The sequence below is a fragment of the Trachinotus anak genome, unplaced genomic scaffold (assembly GCF_046630095.1).
Source record: "Trachinotus anak isolate AG129_WGS33_773 ecotype Australia unplaced genomic scaffold, CSIRO_AGI_Tana_v1 ptg000001l, whole genome shotgun sequence".
Taxonomy (NCBI): domain Eukaryota; kingdom Metazoa; phylum Chordata; class Actinopteri; order Carangiformes; family Carangidae; genus Trachinotus; species Trachinotus anak.
In genome coordinates this window covers 18,604,208-18,622,960 of record NW_027273852.1, presented here as the reverse complement: position 1 = coordinate 18,622,960, position 18,753 = coordinate 18,604,208, and the positions used below count along the sequence as shown (strand labels likewise).

The 18,753-nt window shown below is 41.0% G+C and overlaps 1 protein-coding gene and 1 long non-coding RNA gene across 6 annotated transcripts; both read left to right on the top strand.

Annotated features, from left to right (window-relative positions):
• The first annotated feature begins 997 nt into the window (after window positions 1–997).
• Window positions 998–14,865, top strand: LOC139623704 (CD209 antigen-like protein C). Of its 5 annotated transcripts, none has more exons than XM_071482167.1 (9): window positions 6,614–6,770; window positions 7,310–7,452; window positions 7,749–7,852; window positions 8,645–10,118; window positions 11,041–11,739; window positions 12,328–12,507; window positions 13,105–13,247; window positions 13,598–13,701; window positions 14,494–14,865. In XM_071482167.1, exons 5-9 carry the CDS (start codon window positions 11,475–11,477, stop codon window positions 14,642–14,644), a joined length of 843 nt encoding a protein of 280 aa, XP_071338268.1. In that variant the 5' UTR covers window positions 6,614–6,770; window positions 7,310–7,452; window positions 7,749–7,852; window positions 8,645–10,118; window positions 11,041–11,474; the 3' UTR covers window positions 14,645–14,865. The 5 variants fall into 5 exon arrangements, with proteins under 5 accessions (XP_071338277.1, XP_071338268.1, XP_071338285.1 ...); XM_071482184.1 differs by having other exon boundaries at window positions 8,645–11,544; window positions 11,638–11,739; XM_071482159.1 differs by having other exon boundaries at window positions 8,645–11,739.
• Window positions 14,866–17,839: 2,974 nt separating this feature from the next.
• LOC139634761 (uncharacterized) lies at window positions 17,840–18,328 on the top strand. Its single transcript, XR_011694109.1, has 2 exons — window positions 17,840–18,094; window positions 18,244–18,328. It is a non-coding gene; the product is annotated as an uncharacterized lncRNA (long non-coding RNA).
• The last annotated feature ends 425 nt before the right edge of the window (window positions 18,329–18,753 follow it).

Here is an 18,753-nt window from a genome sequence, read left to right as displayed (position 1 = left end):
ATTGTGTGGGTCCACTTCCCCGTACAAAAGCTGGGATTAAGTTTTTGTTGACACTGATGTGTGTTTCCACTCGATACCCAGAGGTGTTTCCCATGCGTAAAAAACAACATCTCCTGTTGTTGTAAAGGCCCTGACGGAGTTCTTTTCATTGTTTGGTTTGCCAAAATGTGTGCAAACAGACCTGCGTTCAAACCTTATGCTGCATGTGTTTGCTCAGGTGTTGAATCAGCTCAACATTAAACATTCAAGTGCACTGATGCATGGTAAAGACGGCATCTCAAAAGGAGGGATGGTAACTCAGATAGCAGAACACTGGTTCACAAAGGGGTTCATAAATTACTCCCAAAACCTTTGCAAGAAATGTGTCATTTGTGCCACCAACAATGCAGAAGATTGCAGGTCTCCCAAGCAGCCCATCCTCCCCCAGGCAGGCCATTTGATCACCTGATGATGAGGAAACTGGTTTGAATTGGATAAAAACACTCCCCTTATTTATACTGCATATCAGGCCCAGACCATGACGAAAGTGCAGACTGTGTCTGTTTGAAATTATGTTTGGCAGACCTCCAAACACAGGGATTACCCCCTGGGCGACCACTCTGTTCCACAGAACACTGTGACGATGAAATGTTGTGTTATCATGCAAGCCTTGCCTCTGTAGTGTCTGCCATCCACGAGCAGGTTAAAGCAGCTCTTCCAAAACCAGCGGAGGGAACAACACACCCTGAAGCCAGGAGACTGGGTCGTGGTGACAACTGAGATGGCTGTGAAAGTCGAAGGCAGAGCCACATGGGTCCGTGCCAGACACTGCAAGAAGATACCAGATCCACTGGACAACTTCTATCCAGACATCACAAGACCTGGCATCTAGAGCAACAGACAATGGGACGTACTGTGTTGCCTGCGCTGACCTCCATGCACATCTGTCTCACTTGGGAAATTGCACAGGTAACCACCTTCTCTGTGTAGCAAAGGAGGGACGAGAAACGTCTGGGGTTTGTCTCCTAGCTCCAGCGCGCACATTGAGGAGGTAGGGAACTGTGCAACAACACAGTGACAACAATGGTACCACCTGCTGGACAAAAGAGACCATGGCACATGTTTAGACACAGCAAGCAGCCTCAGAGGAGGAATCAAGTGACATCCCACCATGACATCACCCACTGGTTTGTGAACTGCCGTTTTGAAGCCTTGAGTTTGTAATTTGGCCATCGCCATTTTTTTTCTTGAAACCAGAAGAAACCATATTTGGACGAGAAAGCAAAGCTGAGGAGGAGTGAGGTGTGGATCTGACCTGCTCTGTACTTTATCCTGATTGTCAGGCAGGTTGCTTCATGTAGTACAGTCTGTCAATCACATGGTAGCCCTGCCCTAATGCATACCCTGCTTCATGGTCTATTTTCCTCTAAATGGGATCATAATTTAAAACATTATCATCATGTTGCCTTGAAGAAGACCTGAAACTGGCGAGTGAGACCATAAACCTTAGTGGAAAATGTCTACTGAGGTAATAAATCAAGTGAGAAGTAGGGCCATTTTTTTCATAGACTTCAGTACAATCAGATTTTTTTTGCAACCAGTGGAGTCGCCCCCTGATGGTCATTAGATAGAATTCAGGTTGAAGGCACTTCAGCATTGGAAGACCATGGCAAAGGAAGTGGCGATCATCTATCATCACAAAGGAAGCAACGAGAGAAGGGTTAACTGCAGTATGCCTGACCTCGCTGCAGAACAGACTGGTATTGGATCAGCTGACTGCCGCATCGGAAGGTGTATGTGTGATCATCGGGACAACATGTTGCACGTACATCCCTGCCAACAAAGAAGATGGGGAATCATTCATTAGGGTGTGAAGAACATAAATGAACTTAGAGCCAGGCCTGAGAAGTGCAGACAGCAGACTGGCTGGCTTCTATGCTCCTGGGGTTTAAAGGGGCATTGCTCAAACTTATCACACACCAGTGGTGACTGTGTTACTTATTTTGTCTGTACTCTCGTGCTGCGTTATTCCTTTAATCAGAAGATGTAAAGCTAGCATGGTACAGAGCTCTGTCATATCTGTGATTTTATCTCAGGGCTATGAACCAGTGTCTAGAAGGATTCCCAGATGACACAAACACCGAGGTGTAAATATCTGTATGACACCCTGCGATATACTGGACATGATACATATACTATACATGAATAATCAGAGAAGAGACATGAATTTCATTTGAATAAGCATTTATTTGGAGGACTCAGAAGACATGGACAAACCACATGTTTTGGATAATAAACATATACATGTACGCTTACATTTACTGCTTTGGGAAATTTAGAGTCACCACTTCATCCACTCGTATGAACCCTGTCTTAAATCTCACTATAAGTACGGTGACATCACATAGTCCATTCCAGAAAACTTCACACCAAATAACAATACAGTGAATTTGTTTTGATGTAACCATTAAGGAATTTAAACATCTGTACTTTATTATTATACTGAGCATTACATTTTTCTCAGAATTCAAAGTTCCTGTTTAAAGTTCTGTGAAAATTTTCATTGGATATTGTAACCACTTGTCACTTCCTCAGACCTTCAGAGAAACTACTGACACTAACAATAGTTTAATCATTTACATGTTAGATATCTTGTGCTGCATCAATGGAGGAACTCTGCATCAACGTTGACTATCCAAAGCATGATGAGTCAAGAATTTCAGATAAGCTCACAAAAAACTGTTTAGGGGTTCCAAAATGACTCCCAAAATTTTTGCAAGAAATGTGTCATATGTGTCATTTGTGCCACCAACAATGTTGGCAGAAGATTGCAGGTCTCCCAAGCAGCACATCCTCCCCCAGGCAGGCCATTTGATCACCTGATGATGGATTTCATTCAACTGATGCCATGTGAAGGGAAAATGTATTGTCTTGTGCATGTTGACATGTTTTCTAAATGGGCTGAAGTTTTTCTTACAACAAATTATTCCAGGATGGGAAATTCCAGGTAAAACCAGCCCTGACAATGGAGCAGCTTTTGTCAGTGCAGCCCTCAAAGAAGTAAATACTGATTTAGGCTTTGTCCTGAAACACCATTGTGCTCACCATCCAGCCAGTGCAGGGGCAGTGGGAAGAGAAATTGGTACAATGAAAAACAAACTTGTGAAATGTTGTGAGTAAACTGGTTTGATTTGGAAAAAAACACTCCTCTCAGTGATACTGCATATCAGGACCAGACCATGACGAAAGTGCAGACTGTGTCTGTTTGAAATTATGTTTGGCAGACCTCCAAACACAGGGATTACCCCCTGGGCGACCACTCTCTTCCACAGAACACTGTGACGATGAAATTTGACACAAACACAAAACATAGCGCGCAAGCTCACCTGCCTGAAACAAAGGTGGAGGGGGAGGAAGGCCAATGCCAGGTCTGGGCTGAGATGTTCTGGACACACTGTCATGCAAGTGTTATCATGCAAGCCTTGCCTCTGTAGTGTCTGCCATCCATGAGCAGGTTAAAGCAGCTCTTCCAAAACCAACAGAGGGAGCAACACACCTTGAAGCCAGGAGATTGGATCATGGGGAAGGACCTCAGGAGAAAACACTGGAAACAGAGGCGGTGGAACAGACCTTTCCAAGTGCTGCTGACAACTCTGGGCCCGACTGTCTCCTAGCTCCAGCGCGCACACTGAGGAGGTAGGGAACTGTGCAACAACTCAGTGACAACAATGGTACCACCTGCTGGACAAAAGAGACCATGGCACATGTTTAGACACAGCAAGCAGCCTCAGAGGAGGAATCAAGTGACATCCCACCATGACATCACCCACTGGTTTGTGAACTGCTGTTTTGAAGCCTTGAGTTTGTAATTTGGCCGTTTTTTGTTGGTTTTTTTGAAACCAGAAGAAACCATATTTGGACGAGAAAGCAAAGCTGAGGAGGAGTGAGGTGTGGATCTGACCTGCTCTGTACTTTATCCTGATTGAAGGCACTTCAGCATTGGAAGACCATGGCAAAGGAAGTGGCGATCATCTATCATCACAAAGGAAGCAACGAGAGAAGGGTTAACTGCAGTACGCCTGACCTCGCTGCAGAACAGACTGGTATTGGATCAGCTGACTGCCGCATCGGAAGGTGTATGTGTGATCATCGGGACAACATGTTGCACGTACATCCCTGCCAACAAAGAAGATGGGGAATCATTCATTAGGGTGTGAAGAACATAAATGAACTTAGAGCCAGGCCTGAGAAGTGCAGACAGCAGACTGGCTGGCTTCTATGCTCCTGGGGTTTAAAGGGGCATTGCTCAAACTTATCACACACCAGTGGTAACTGTGTTACTTATTTTGTCTGTACTCTCGTGCTGCGTTATTCCTTTAATCAGAAGATGTAAAGCTAGCATGGTACAGAGCTCTGTCATATCTGTGATTTTAGCTCAGGGCTATGAACCAGTGCCCAACACCTTGGATCTCTTTCCAACACCTGACTGGGTTCCTCCGTGTCTAGAAGGATTCCCAGATGACACAAACACCGAGGTGTAAATATCTGTATGACACCCTGTGATATACTGGCTGGGACATTAATAATCAGACAAGAGACATGAACTTCAACACACGTCTTCACTTAGAGACTTCACGTTACAGACTGCACACAGTGAGCATGGTTGCTGCACCAGTGTCTCTTTTAAATCCTTTTTTGCCCTTAATGTTGTCTTTCCTCGTCTGGGCTGTCCTTTCCTCCCCTTCTCAGAAAAGGTGTGAACACTTGACAAAGCATTTATTTGGTGGGGTTCATTGTGTCCAGAAATCTTCATTTTATTCTTGGATGCAAGTTCTGTCAATATTGCAATCTCACAGGCCTTTGGAAAAGTTGGATTTCTTTGCGTCAGTAACCTGCACTGTCCACATACAAAACGATCTCTCAAGGCATTGTCCAAGTTTTGTCTATAATTGCAGGTGGCTGACAATTGCCTCAAAGCCACAACATATTTAGAAACAGCTTCTGCTTCTCTTTGGTTACATTTCTAAAAATGAAACTGTTCAGCTATTACAATGGGCGCTGGCTTCTAATGCGTACTCAGCACTCTCATCAGGACAGCAAATTGCAAAGTACTTGGTACAACTGGAGACACTAGATATTTCAGGAGCTTATATGTGTCCACTCCAATCACTGAGAGAAACATACACACCTTCTTGTCACCTCCAACATCATTTTCCAACATCCACTGCTCCAGACGCTTCAGATTTGAATCAAAATTCTCCTTCAACTCATTGTATTCATCCACACGACCCATTTGAATGGTCATGGAAGCTTTTCCGATGCAAATTCTTACCTCAACACGTGCCTGGTTCACAAAAACTCATTTTTTTTCTGCACACGACCAGTCCTGAAGGTCCTTCACACAGTCCTTTAACGCAGTGGAATTCTTTAAAATCCTTGTCACCATTTGTGATATACTGGCTGAGACATGAATAAGAGCAATGAACTTTAACATGCGTCCTTGCTAAAAGACTTCAGGTTACAGACTGTGCTCAAGTAGCAGCAAAACAAACACACACAGGCTTAGTTAAATTGTTGGCCAACTATAAACAATCATCACTGCCCTTACATATTAAAACCACAAGGTGGCGACCAGACCACTCTATATTCACTCCATTAGACACCCCTCCTGCTTGCTCTGACTCAGGAACCCCTATGTTTCCACAAAAACAGCTCTTTCTCATGTCACTTATGATGATGTTGATAAAGCTATGTTTAGTGCTCAACATTTGATGTCAAAGACATATGCTGTAAATTTCTCACTTAAAGTTCATATATGATAAAATGGAGGGATATGTAATGGAAATTCATGTATTGTCATGTATGCTTGTTTCATAACTTGTTTTCCCAAATGAAAAACTACTGTTATCCAACCTGGAGTGGAAACTGTAGAGAACTGGAATGATCTGCGGTGTGATGCCTCTAGACAACGGATCTGTGAAGAAATGCCTGAGCATGAGTTTTGAAATAAAACATTGTCAATACTTTTATGATGTATGTTATGATTATTCAAAAAGCCTTTACTTGTGTGACTGTATGTGTGATAAATAGAGAGAAACGAGAGAGTTTGTTTACATCAATATGTAAATAGCTGGAGGTCTTTTACCTACTGAATTTACGACCATCAGATCAGAAAATGATTCTGTGTGTCATTTCAGAGGACATGGACAAACCACATGTTTTGGATAATAAACATATACATGTACGCTTACATTTACTGCTTTGGGAAATTTAGAGTCACCACTTCATCCACTCGTATGAACCCTGTCTTAAATCTCACTATAAGTACGGTGACATCACATAGTCCATTCCAGAAAACTTCACACCAAATAACAACAGAGTGAATATGTTTCAATGCAACTGTTAAGGAATTTAAACACCATTACTTTATGATTACACTGAGCATTACATTTTTCTCAGACAACAAAGTTCCTGTTTGAAGTTCTGTGAAAATTTTCACTGGGTATAGAAACCACTTGTCACTTCCTCAGACCTTAAGATAAACTACTGACACCAACAAGAGTTTAGTCATTTACATGTTAGATATCTTATACTGCATCAATGGAGGAACTCTACATCAATGTTGCATGGATTAACTGCAGAGCTCGCCACTATTAAAGCCAACCTGAGTGAGCGTCTCCAGATCAGCGATAACAAGTCTTCCTCCCTGACTGAAGAGAGAGACCAGCTGAATGCCAGACTCACTGAAATCACTGAAGAGCGGGACAGGCTTCAGCGTTTGTCCAGACGCAGTGAGTCCTTGCACATTTGTGTTATTTACACAAATGTTTGCATTAATGAAACATTTTTATCTCATAAATTCAAAGATTAAGACAGCAGGCATTCTCAAACCTGCATTTATGATAAAAAATCAAAATATTATGGGCCACGAGCAAATCTTTCACTCCACTGCCACATTACAGCAGTAAGTAAGTAAGTTCACCCTCTTCACAGACGTTTCATGACCAAACTGCTGACACAACTGCTGACTATGCTCTCCTCCTCTCCTCACTAGCACTTACTATACACTTTCATTGCACTTCTTTACTTGATCTCCTTACACTTATTGAAAAGATGTGGTACTTAGTACTTACACCAAGGTCTCCTGCTGCACTGAAGCTCTAGTGACGAGATGTGGTTGCACATCAAACTCTGCAGCCTGGGGTGGTTATATTGTAGGCACAAGGAATTTCTACAAGCAGTCATGTACATGCACATCTACAGAACTAACTTCACAAGCAGTAGTTTTGATCTGTCATGCCTCTTGTTGTATTTCTTGTATATCCTGCAGACAAAACCTGTCCCACAGGATGGAGGATGTTCAGTTGTACCTGTTATTTCCTCTCCACTGAGTCTGGTTCCTGGGAAAAAGGCAGAGAGGACTGCAGAGCCAGAGGAGCAGATCTGGTGGTGATAGACAGTCCTGAAGAGCAGGTACAGTATGTGTGTGTGTGTGTATGTGTGTGTGTGTGTGTGTGTGTGTGTGTGCGTGTGTGTGTGTTCTATCTGCAACAATTACTCTATCTCACCTTTGCAAAGAGTTTTAAAAATTGATGTCTAAAAAAATTTCTATCCAGCAAAAGACATTTTGTATCATTCGGAATGTCATCTTCTTTCCATCATCAATTGATACGATCAGATAAATACTTGACATATAAATGATAATAAATATGACACATATATTGTGGTTAAACTGAAACACTGTATAATGTGATTTCTTTATATACCAGACATTTCTCCCTGGACTCACCTCAAAATTTGCTTGGATTGGTTTGACTGACAGAGAGGAGGAGGGGATCTGGAAATGGGTCGATGGAACTCCACTGAAGCTGACGTAAGGCTTCACTTGGTTCTGAATATAGACTTTTTTGTTTATTGACACAAATAATGTAACAAACAAAAAGGGTAGAAGTTCTGGATCAACAGTCAAAACGTAACAAACTACATAAATGTATTTTATTTCATTCTTAATCAGGTCGTCTCAGTAAGATGAAGATCTCTCTTTCAAGAAAGACCTGTGAACAAGTCATCCAATCATAAGAAGACAAACACACAAACCGCAAACACCATTAACACAACTAACACACATCTAATAAGAACAAGTGTCTATTTGCACCTGGGTGAAAATAGTCACATGGCTGCCATTTGTCTATTTGCACCTGTAGGAAACAACTTGTTGCTATTCACTGTTTAATAAGAGCCATAAACCAGGTGGCGTTATAAACATCGACTGCTGTCAGAAGCTTGTTAAACGCTGCTGTAGCAGAAGGGCTTTGGAAAATCAGGTGAGATAGTATAAAGATCAACAAAGTCCACATTAGGAGGAGGTCATGGTGGACACATGGGTCTAGCACAGACTCATTGGTTAGGTTCAGGAAACAAAAGTACTTGGTTTAGGAAAAGATCATAGTTTGGGTTACAGCAGACATACATACAGACTGACATACAACATGAACCACGTTAGAAAGCCTCTCTACAAGAACTTCTCTGATGTGACTTGTTGAAGTGGTCCAGGAGAGCCTGAAACCAAGAACATTTGAATATCCTAAACCTCTTGCTTTTGTCTGTGAGGTTTGCTTGTACGAGATAAACATTGTCATGATTCTCTTGTTCCCCGACCTGCTAGGTATTGGGAGAAAAATCAGCCTGATAATGGTGGTGGAGACCCACAGTATGGTGAAGAGGACTGTGTACAGATCAGAACTGACGATGACACAAATTGGAATGATCTGTCATGTGATTCTTCTCTGCAGTGGATCTGTGAAAAAATGATCTAATTCTGTCAAATCTGGTTTTACAGTGTAAGATATGATTCAGTAAAGCTTTTAGTAAAAACTGTTCTTGTATGTTTGTTCAAAATGTAGCTCTGTGTATGTGTTTGACTCTGCTGAAGACGACACTGTGTATATTTAAACCCTCCAAATTGTAGCTATAACATTGAAAAGCACCTACAGGTGATAATAAAAGTGACTCAACACAGTTTGTGTGTCAGACTTTTCACTTTCAGAAAATAAAGGATAACAAAAAGAAAATATACACAACTGTTAGGTTAGTTATCAAGAGTAATGTTTCTGGCTGGACCTGCCACAGTCCAGCGCTACATCCCTGAATGTCTGTGAGTGGTGAAGCTATACTAGTGGTAGGCCAAGTGTTGCAGTTCACCCATTGGCTGTTACTCTTTCAAACATTTTCTCTTACATCATCAGGGGCATTTGCAGGGATCCACAACAGCTTTCATTTATACATTTTTCTATTTTTCACCTTTTCAAATCACTTGACAGTGTGGCTTCACATCACATGTTGCACTCTGAGAAAGATCTGCGTGTCTTTTCTCTAACTTGCTACAAGATGAATTTGGGCATTAAGATAAGAAAACAGTTGGATAACTACTAAGTTGGTGTATTTGACACTTTGCACAGTTGAGTTACTCATACTACTGTGATAATATAAAGAAACTTTCTGAATTTGGTATTTTCCTTTTGTGATCAGTTTTGCTCAGAACCTTAAGGAATTGTGTATTTTTGTTGTTGTGACTTAAAATCAAGTCAATTTGGAGCATGTGAAAAAGTTTTGTTTGTTTAAAAGGAAGTGACCAGATGATGTTTGATAAGCCATTTTGGCACATCTGAAACTCATTCAAAGGCTCAAATTCAGATAAGCTCACAAAAAACTGTTTAGGGGTTCCAAAATGACTCCCAAAATTTTTGCAAGAAATGTGTCATATGTATCATTTGTGCCACCAACAATGTTGGCAGAAGATTGCAGGTCTCCCAAGCAGCACATCCTCCCCCAGGCAGGCCATTTGATCACCTGATGATGGATTTCATTCAACTGATGCCATGTGAAGGGAAAATGTATTGTCTTGTGCGTGTTGACATGTTTTGTAAATGGGTTGAAGTTTTTCTTACAACAAATTATTCCAGGATGGGAAATTCCAGGTAAAACCAGCCCTGACAATGGAGCAGCTTTTGTCAGTGCAGCCCTGGCTGTGAAAGTCAAAGGCAGAGCCAACCACTGCAAGAAGATACCAGAGCCACTGGACAACTTCTCTCCAGACATCACCAGACATAGATGGATTCCCAGATGACAGAGAAACTGAGGTGTAAATATCTGTATGACACCCTGTGATATACTGGCTGGGACATGAATAATCAGACAAGAGACATGAACTTCAACACATGTTTTTACTTAGTGACTTCACGTTACAGACTGCACACAGGGAGTGTGAAAAGGTTGCTCCATCCCCTTTTCCCTGTGCCCTGATCCCCCACATTATCATTGTGTTGTTATTATCATTGTTGAAGTATTGGTATTTTGAGTAAATGTTTCTATTAAATTTTCAGGGTTTGATTGTTTCATATATAAGTTTTGAGATATTTTTGTGTGGTTTATGTTGGAAGGGTCAGATCACTTTGCATATTTTCAGTTGTCTCTCTGAGTGGGGTTAATTAGCTGCTCAGCCAGGGAGAGAGGAAACAGGTGTGTGCTATCAGGTCCTTTTAGGAGAATTTAGTGACTTAGTGGTAGTGTGGGGTTGGGGCGCTAGGGATGGCTAGCATTTTAGCTCACCACCCATACTTGCCTGAGAGGATGGTTTGTTACACGTAGGTGAAGATTAAATGCAAGCCATTCAGTGGTCAAGAGGAGAGAGAGATGTAGAGCAGGTGGCAGCTTGTTGTGAGGCTGCAGTTTTAGAATTTGTTTGTAATGGCTTAGGTTCCTTTTCTTTTGAATTGCCTGGGATTTATTTTGTTTTCTGTTTTGTAGTATTTTGGTAATAAAATAAAACTTTTGAGCACATACTCCGGCCTGCTGACAATGTTTTTTTGAAACATCTTTTTAAAAGTATCCAGTGCCCATACCATCATCTGCCCTTTGCAGAGAGAGGCAACACCACAGGGAACAACTACCCACCACAATGATAGCATGGTTGCTGCACCCCAGTGTCTCTTTTAAATCTTTTTTGGCCCTTTGTTTTGTCATGTTTTTCTCATCTGGACTGTCTTTTCCTCCCCTTCTCAGGAAAGGTGTGAACATTTGACAAAGTGTTTACTTGGAGGACTCAGAGAAGATGGACAAACCACATTTGGGATAATAAACATATACATGTACACTCACATTAACTGCTTTGGGAAATTTAGAGTCACCACTTCACCCACTCGTATGAACCCTGTCTTAAATCTCACAGTAAGTACGGTGACATCACATAGTCCATTCCAGAAAACTTCACACCAAATGGCACAGTGTAATTATTTCTGTGGAACTATGAAGAACTTCAGTCTTCTCTGTGTTATCATTTAAGTGAGTGATCAATTGTTCCCAGACCACAGATTTCCTGTTTCCTGTTTCCTGTTAAAGGAAAATTTTTATTTGATATTGTAACCACTTGTTACTTCCTCGGAACTCCAGAGAAACTACTGACACCAACAAGAGTTTAGTCATTTACATGTTAGATCATGTCAGAACTCTGCATCAACGTTGACTGTCCAAAGCGTGATGAGTCAAGAATTTCAACAAATCAGACAGGTAAGAATTGTCAGTCAGACAGACAGTCTGTGTATGAATCTGTGTTTTTATCTGTTGTTACTGTATTTCTTCACTGCTCTTTTCTCTGTTCAGGTCCCAGCAGCTCTGAGAGGAGATTTCATGGAGCTGTTGTTCTCTCTCTGGGTCTGCTGAGTGGTTTCCTGCTGGCTGCGCTCATCGGCCTCAGTGTCCACTGTGAGTCTGCTTCACAAACAGAAATCAGATGTCAAATTAAATTTGTGATTAGAGGATCATCATTCTACTCTTAAAGATGTACATGTTTTGCATAAATATCTGTGTTGTTTTTTTTATTATTCACTGTCTTGTCTGAGTTTTCTCACATTTTGCTCCTGAAGCAGTTTAGTTTTCAATATTTTGTGAATCTGCACAGAAAAGAAATCAAACCTAAACTGACTGGATCAACAAAAAAGACTTTTTTTTTTCTTGCTATATTCAATTGACTTTGGTGCAGATCGTCATTTCAGCACTTAACGGTAGTAGAAAATAGATTTGGGAGTTTCACTATGTTCATTAAGTGGCAATGTTTTATTGGTTGATTAAACTTACCTTGCACTTACTGAGTAGATGTCATACTGCACTGAAGCTTTAGTGTCGTTCCTCACTTGTAGGTTGCTTTGGTTAAAAGAGTCTGTAAGATAAATAAATGTAAATGTAAACATCATCTTTCTGAATCATGGGGTAAATATGTGGTCTTGTGAAATACAGTAACTGTCTCTGTATACATGGCATGAATGCAGGTGTTTTGTGTATCTTGATTTACAGACCATGGTTCAGTGCATGGATTAACTGCAGAGCTCGCCACTATTAAAGCCAACCTGAGTGAGCGTCTCCAGATCAGCGATAACAAGTCTTCCTCCCTGACTGAAGAGAGAGACCAGCTGAATGCCAGACTCACTGAAATCACTGAAGAGCGGGACAGGCTTCAGCGTTTGTCCAGACGCAGTGAGTCCTTGCACATTTGTGTTATTTACACTTATTTTCTGTGCATTGATCAAACATTGTAAACTCAAAACTCCAAAGATTAAGACATCATACACTCAAACCTAAATTTATAGGAAAAAAAAATCTAAATATTAGGGGCCACGAGCAAATCTTTCACTCCACTGCCACATTACAGCAGTAAGTAAGTAAGTTCACCCTCTTCACAGACGACAGATTCTAGTTTCATGACCAAACTGCTGACACAACTGCTGACTATGCTCTCCTCCTCTCCTCACTAGCACTTACTATACACTTTCATTGCACTTCTTTACTTGATCTCCTTACACTTATTGAAAAGATGTGGTACTTAGTACTTACACCAAGGTCTCCTGCTGCACTGAAGCTCTAGTGACGAGATGTGGTTGCACATCAAACTCTGCAGCCTGGGGTGGTTATATTGTAGGCACAAGGAATTTCTACAAGCAGTCATGATCACGAGAAGGTGATCTGTAAGGTGTAAAATGGGGTCTTAAAGTGATGCACATCTACAGAACTAACTTCACAAGCAGTAGTTTTGATCTGTCATGCCTCTTGTTGTATCTCTTGTATATCCTGCAGACAAAACCTGTCCCACAGGATGGAGGATGTTCAGTTGTACCTGTTATTTCCTCTCCACTGAGTCTGGTTCCTGGGAAAAAGGCAGAGAGGACTGCAGAGCCAAAGGAGCAGATCTGGTGGTGATAGACAGTCCTGAAGAGCAGGTACAGTGTGTGTTTGTGTGTGTGTGTGTGTGTGTGTGTGTGTGTGTGTTTGTGCGTGTGCGTGTGTGTGTGTGTGTGTGTGTGTGTGTGTGTGTGTGTGTGTGTGTGGTTTATTGTGTTCTGTCTGCAACAACAACAATTACTCTATCTCACTGTGGACAACATTTTTTAAAAAACTGAAGATGTCTTTTCCATGATTCTACAGAGAATTAAATGAAATGTTTTTATCTTCTTTCCATCATCATCAATACGATCAGATAAATACTTGACATATAAATGATAATAAATATGACACATATATTGTGGTTAAACTAAAACACTGTATAATGTGATTTCTTTATATTTACCAGACATTTCTCCCTGGACTCACCTCAAAATTTGCTTGGATTGGTTTGACTGACAGAGAGGAGGAGGGGATCTGGAAATGGGTCGATGGAACTCCACTGAAGCTGACGTAAGGCTTCACTTGGTTCTGAATATAGATTTTTTTGTTTATTGACACAAATAATGTAACAAACAAAAAGGGTAGAAGTTCTGGATCAACAGTCAAAACGTAACAAACTACATAAATGTATTTTATTTCATTCTTAATCAGGTCGTCTCAGTAAGATGAAGATCTCTCTTTCAAGAAAGACCTGTGAACAAGTCATCCAATCATAAGAAGACAAACACACAAACCGCAAACACCATTAACACAACTAACACACATCTAATAAGAACAAGTGTCTATTTGCACCTGGGTGAAAATAGTCACATGGCTGCCATTTGTCTATTTGCACCTGTAGGAAACAACTTGTTGCTATTCACTGTTTAATAAGAGCCATAAACCAGGTGGCGTTATAAACATCGACTGCTGTCAGAAGCTTGTTAAACGCTGCTGTAGCAGAAGGGCTTTGGAAAATCAGGTGAGATAGTATAAAGATCAACAAAGTCCACATTAGGAGAAGGTCATGGTGGACACATGGGTCTAGCACAGACTCATTGGTTAGGTTCAGGAAACAAAAGTACTTGGTTTAGGAAAAGATCATAGTTTGGGTTACAGCAGACATAAATACAGACTGACATACAACATGAACCACGTTAGAAAGCCTCTCTACAAGAACTTCTCTGATGTGACTTGTTGAAGTGGTCCAGGAGAGCCTGAAACCAAGAACATTTGAATATCCTAAACCTCTTGCTTTTGTCTGTGAGGTTTGCTTTTACGAGATAAACATTGTCATGATTCTCTTGTTCCCCGACCTGCTAGGTATTGGGAGAAAAATCAGCCTGATAATGATGGTGGAGACCCACAGTATGGTGAAGAGGACTGTGCACACATCAGAACTTTGGAGGACACAAATTGGAATGATCTGTCATGTGATTCTTCTCTGCAGTGGATCTGTGAAAAAATGATCTAATTCTGTCAAATCTGGTTTTACAGTGTAAGATATGATTCAGTAAAGCTTTTAGTAAAAACTGTTCTTGTATGTTTGTTCAAAATGTAGCTCTGTGTATGTGTTTGACTCTGCTGAAGACGACACTGTGTATATTTAAACCCTCCAAATTGCAGCTGTAACACTGAAAAGCACCTACAGGTGATAATAAAAGTGACTCAACACAGTTTGTGTGTCAGACTTTTCACTTTCAGAAAATAAAGAATAACAAAAAGAAAATATACACAACTGTTAGGTTAGTTATCAAGAGTAATGTTTCTGGCTGGACCTGCCACAGTCCAGCGCTACATCCCTGAATGTCTGTGAGTGGTGAAGCTATACCATTGGTAGGCCAAGTGTTGCAGTTCACCTATTGGCTGTTACTCTTTCAAACATTTTCTCTTACATCATCAGGGGCATTTGCAGGGATCCACAACAGCTTTCATTTATTCATTTTTCTATTATTCACCTTTTCAAATCACTTGACAGTGTGGCTTCACATCACATGTTGCACTCTGAGAAAGATCTGCGTGTCTTTTCTCTAACTTGCTACAAGATGAATTTGGGCATTAAGATAAGAAAACAGTTGGATAACTTCTAAGTTGGTGTATTTGACACTTTGCACAGTTAGTTGAGTTACATATACTACTGTGACAGTAGTTTTGTCACTGTTTTGACTGTTTTGAAAGTTTTGCTCAGAAACTTGAGAAATTGTGCATTTTATTTGTGCATTTTTGTTGTTGCAACTGAAAATCAAGTCAAGTCAAGTGAAAAAGTTTTAGTTTGTTTGTTTAAAAAGAAGTGACCAGAAGATGCTTGATAAGCCATTTTGGCACATCTGAAACTTATTCAAAGGCTCAAATTCAGATAAGCTCACAAAAAACAGCTAAACTTCTTCAAAATGCAGCAAGCTTAGCAGAGCTCTGTGATTACCATCTCATTTTTGACTGTAGCAAATTTTATGTAATTTGGTGATTAAGCTGACTTTAAATTACATACATTAATGTATTGAATTATAAATTAAAGTACTGTACTGATTTCAGCATAAATATAAAAGGACCAATGTGTAGGATTTAGGAATTTAGAGATCTATTGGCAGAAACTGAATAAAATATTCATAATTGTGTTTTCATTAGTGTATAATCACCTGAAACTGAAAATATCACTGTGTTTTTGTTAGCTTAGATTGAGCCCTTCGTATCTGCACAGGGAGCGGGGCCTCTCCCACAGAGTTCAGTGTTTCACCGCCATGTTTCTACAGTAGCCCTGAACTTCCACATTTTTACATGACCTGAAGACCAAAGTAGATTCTCCTGTAAACTTGCTGTCTGCAACCTCACCACTAGATGCTACTAATTCCCACACAATGATCCTTAAATAGTACTCGGACACAGAAACATAAAACCAAATTATTTTTCTCAAACAAATGTGATCAAAAGTAAAAGAAAAGACATTGTGTGGGTGATACAGCCCCCCCCCATGTAGCTTTTTGAAAAGCTACATGTTTGGTGTGTTTCCTTTGTTACTCAGGTGGTTCTGGTCTGACCTGATTGGAGGGGAGGAAACCTATAAGGCCTGGGCTGGGATCCCAGATCTCTCTCTCTCTCTCTCTCTCTCTCTCTCTCTCTCTTCCTCCATGCAGGAGGCATGGAGCCACCACCGCAGTAGCTGTGTCCAGGATTGAGGAGTTTGGAGCATAATTTGGGGGCTTGTCTGGGATCTGAACCCCGGACCTCTCTCCAGCGCCATTGAGCACCTTGGCTGGTTGTGACTCAGACTGTGATCCCATGTCCATATCAAACAGACATTTTGAGTCTGGCACATGCTAATCCTCTTGCTGGGCATTTGTGTATTAAGAAAACGTACCATCATATTTTGCACCACTTCTTTTGGCCTGGATTAAAGAGAGATGTCACATCACTGTAAATCTTGTCATACCTGTCAGGTAGCTGCAAAGCCAAATCACACCATTCCTCCTGCGCCGCTGTATCCCATTCCAGTAGTGGGTGAGCCTTTTGAACGTGTTTTGGTCGATTGTGTGGGTCCACTTCCCCGTACAAAAGCTGGGATTAAGTTTTTGTTGACACTGATGTGTGTTTCCACTCGATACCCAGAGGTGTTTCCCATGCGTAAAAAACAACATCTCCTGTTGTTGTAAAGGCCCTGATGGAGTTCTTTTCATTGTTTGGTTTGCCAAAATGTGTGCAAACAGACCTGCGTTCAAACCTTATGTTGCATGTGTTTGCTCAGGTGTTGAATCAGCTCAACATTAAACATTCAAGTGCACTGATGCATGGTAAAGACCGCATCTCAAAAGGAGGGATGGTAACTCAGATAGCAGAACACTGGTTCACAAAGGGGTTCCAAAATTACTCCCAACATTTTTGCAAGAAATTTGTCATTTGTGCCACCAACAATGTTGGCTGTCTCCCAAGCAGCCCATCCTCCCCCAGGCAGGCCATTTGATCATCTGCAGATGGATTTCATTCAACTGATGCCTGACAATGGAGCAGCTTTTGTCAGTGCAGCCCTCAAAGAAGTAAATACTGATTTAGGCTTTGTCCTGAAACACCATTGTGCTCACCATCCAGCCAGTGCAGGGGCAGTGGGAAGAGAAATTGGTACAATGAAAAACAAACTTGTGAAATGTTGTGAGTAAACTAGTTTGAATTGGAAAAAAAAACACTCCTCTCAGTGATACTGCATATCAGGACCAGACCACGACAAAAGTCCAGACTGTGTCTGTTTGAAATTATGTTTGGCAGACCTCCAAACACAGGGATTACCCCCTGGGTGACCACTCTCTTCCACAGAACACTGTGACGATGAAATGTTGTGTTATCATGCAAGCTTTGCCTCTGTAGTGTCTGCCATCCATGAGCAGGTTAAAGCAGCTCTTCCAAAACCAACAGAGGGAGCAACACACCCTGAAGCCAGGAGACTGGGTCGTGGGGAAGGACCTCAGGAGAAAACACTGGAAACAGAGGCGGTGGAACAGACTGTAGCAGACCACCTTTTGGTTTTGTGAAATGCTGTTTCTCATTTCGTCCACTAGAGGGCAGCTTATGTTTGTTATATGAGTTAAATCTTAAAAAAGTCATAAAAGGTGTGTATATTCCAACATGATTTGGGTATAAATATATTATTGATGATTTAAGTTTATGGTAAAATGAAATTCATTTGTTTTTTATATGTTTATTGCTCGTTTTGGAGTTTAAGATAGTATTGAGCTTTTATTTTGAAGCATCGCTAAATCTCCTCCTACTTCCTGGCGGTTTTCTGTCTCCCTGTAACAACAACGGAAATTGACGACGATACGAGTTGACGTAAAAGCAAAGTAAACAAAGGCAGCAAGGAAAAATAAAGCCGTGACGGTAACATAAGAATAAAACGGCGAAGGCTGACGGTAATAGCAACCCCTCGAGGAGGCACAAGGTAGAGTGTTTAGTGTTTGTGGTCATGTTTATTTTTGTATTGGGAAGCTATGCTAAGCTAACTTTGCGTACCTGCTGTTGTTGTGTATTGCTTTGTGTATATAGTAGTGGGAACAGAATGTAATTGTGTTTTCTTCATTTTCTGTACAGTTCTCACGTTGGTCTCACATTGATACAAGGATTTCATGAAGTTGATTACGGAGCTTGCATGAAAAATAAAACATTGTGAAAACCATCAGTTTGGGTCCACCATCTTTCGAAGGGTATGCTACAGTGAGAACTTCACCCAGCAAGGGACCAGCTACAAATTACCACATGCATCGCCACTCCATCTGTGAACTCCATGGTCAAGCAACACAGCACGGAGCTACTCTTCAACATCGTGTGGTAAAGTGATGGCTCAAGGGACGGTAAAGACTGCAAATACAGTGAGAATGGATGCTTTAAATGAACAGATAAATAATCTTCAAACAGAAATCGAAGGAAATAGAGGATTATTAAATCAAAGGGATGAAGAAAACTTGTCATGGCAAGAATTAAAGGAGCTAACTAAAAACAAAGATACACTACTATTTGAGCCTCAACCAATGAATGAAACTGAAGAAATAAATATACCACGTCATTCAGAACGCAAAAGTGTTCCCACAGAGAAGTTTCTTG

Excerpts from the sequence above, each read along its gene's own strand:
- LOC139623704 (XM_071482176.1), top strand. The coding sequence starts at position 11,475 with ATGTCAGAACTCTGCATCAACGTTGACTGTCCAAAGCGTGATGAGTCA. Across the intron at positions 12,508-13,104 it reads TCAGCGTTTGTCCAGACGCA|ACAAAACCTGTCCCACAGGA; the intron begins GTGAGTCCTTGC and ends TATATCCTGCAG. Across the intron at positions 13,702-14,493 it reads GGAACTCCACTGAAGCTGAC|GTATTGGGAGAAAAATCAGC; the intron begins GTAAGGCTTCAC and ends CCGACCTGCTAG.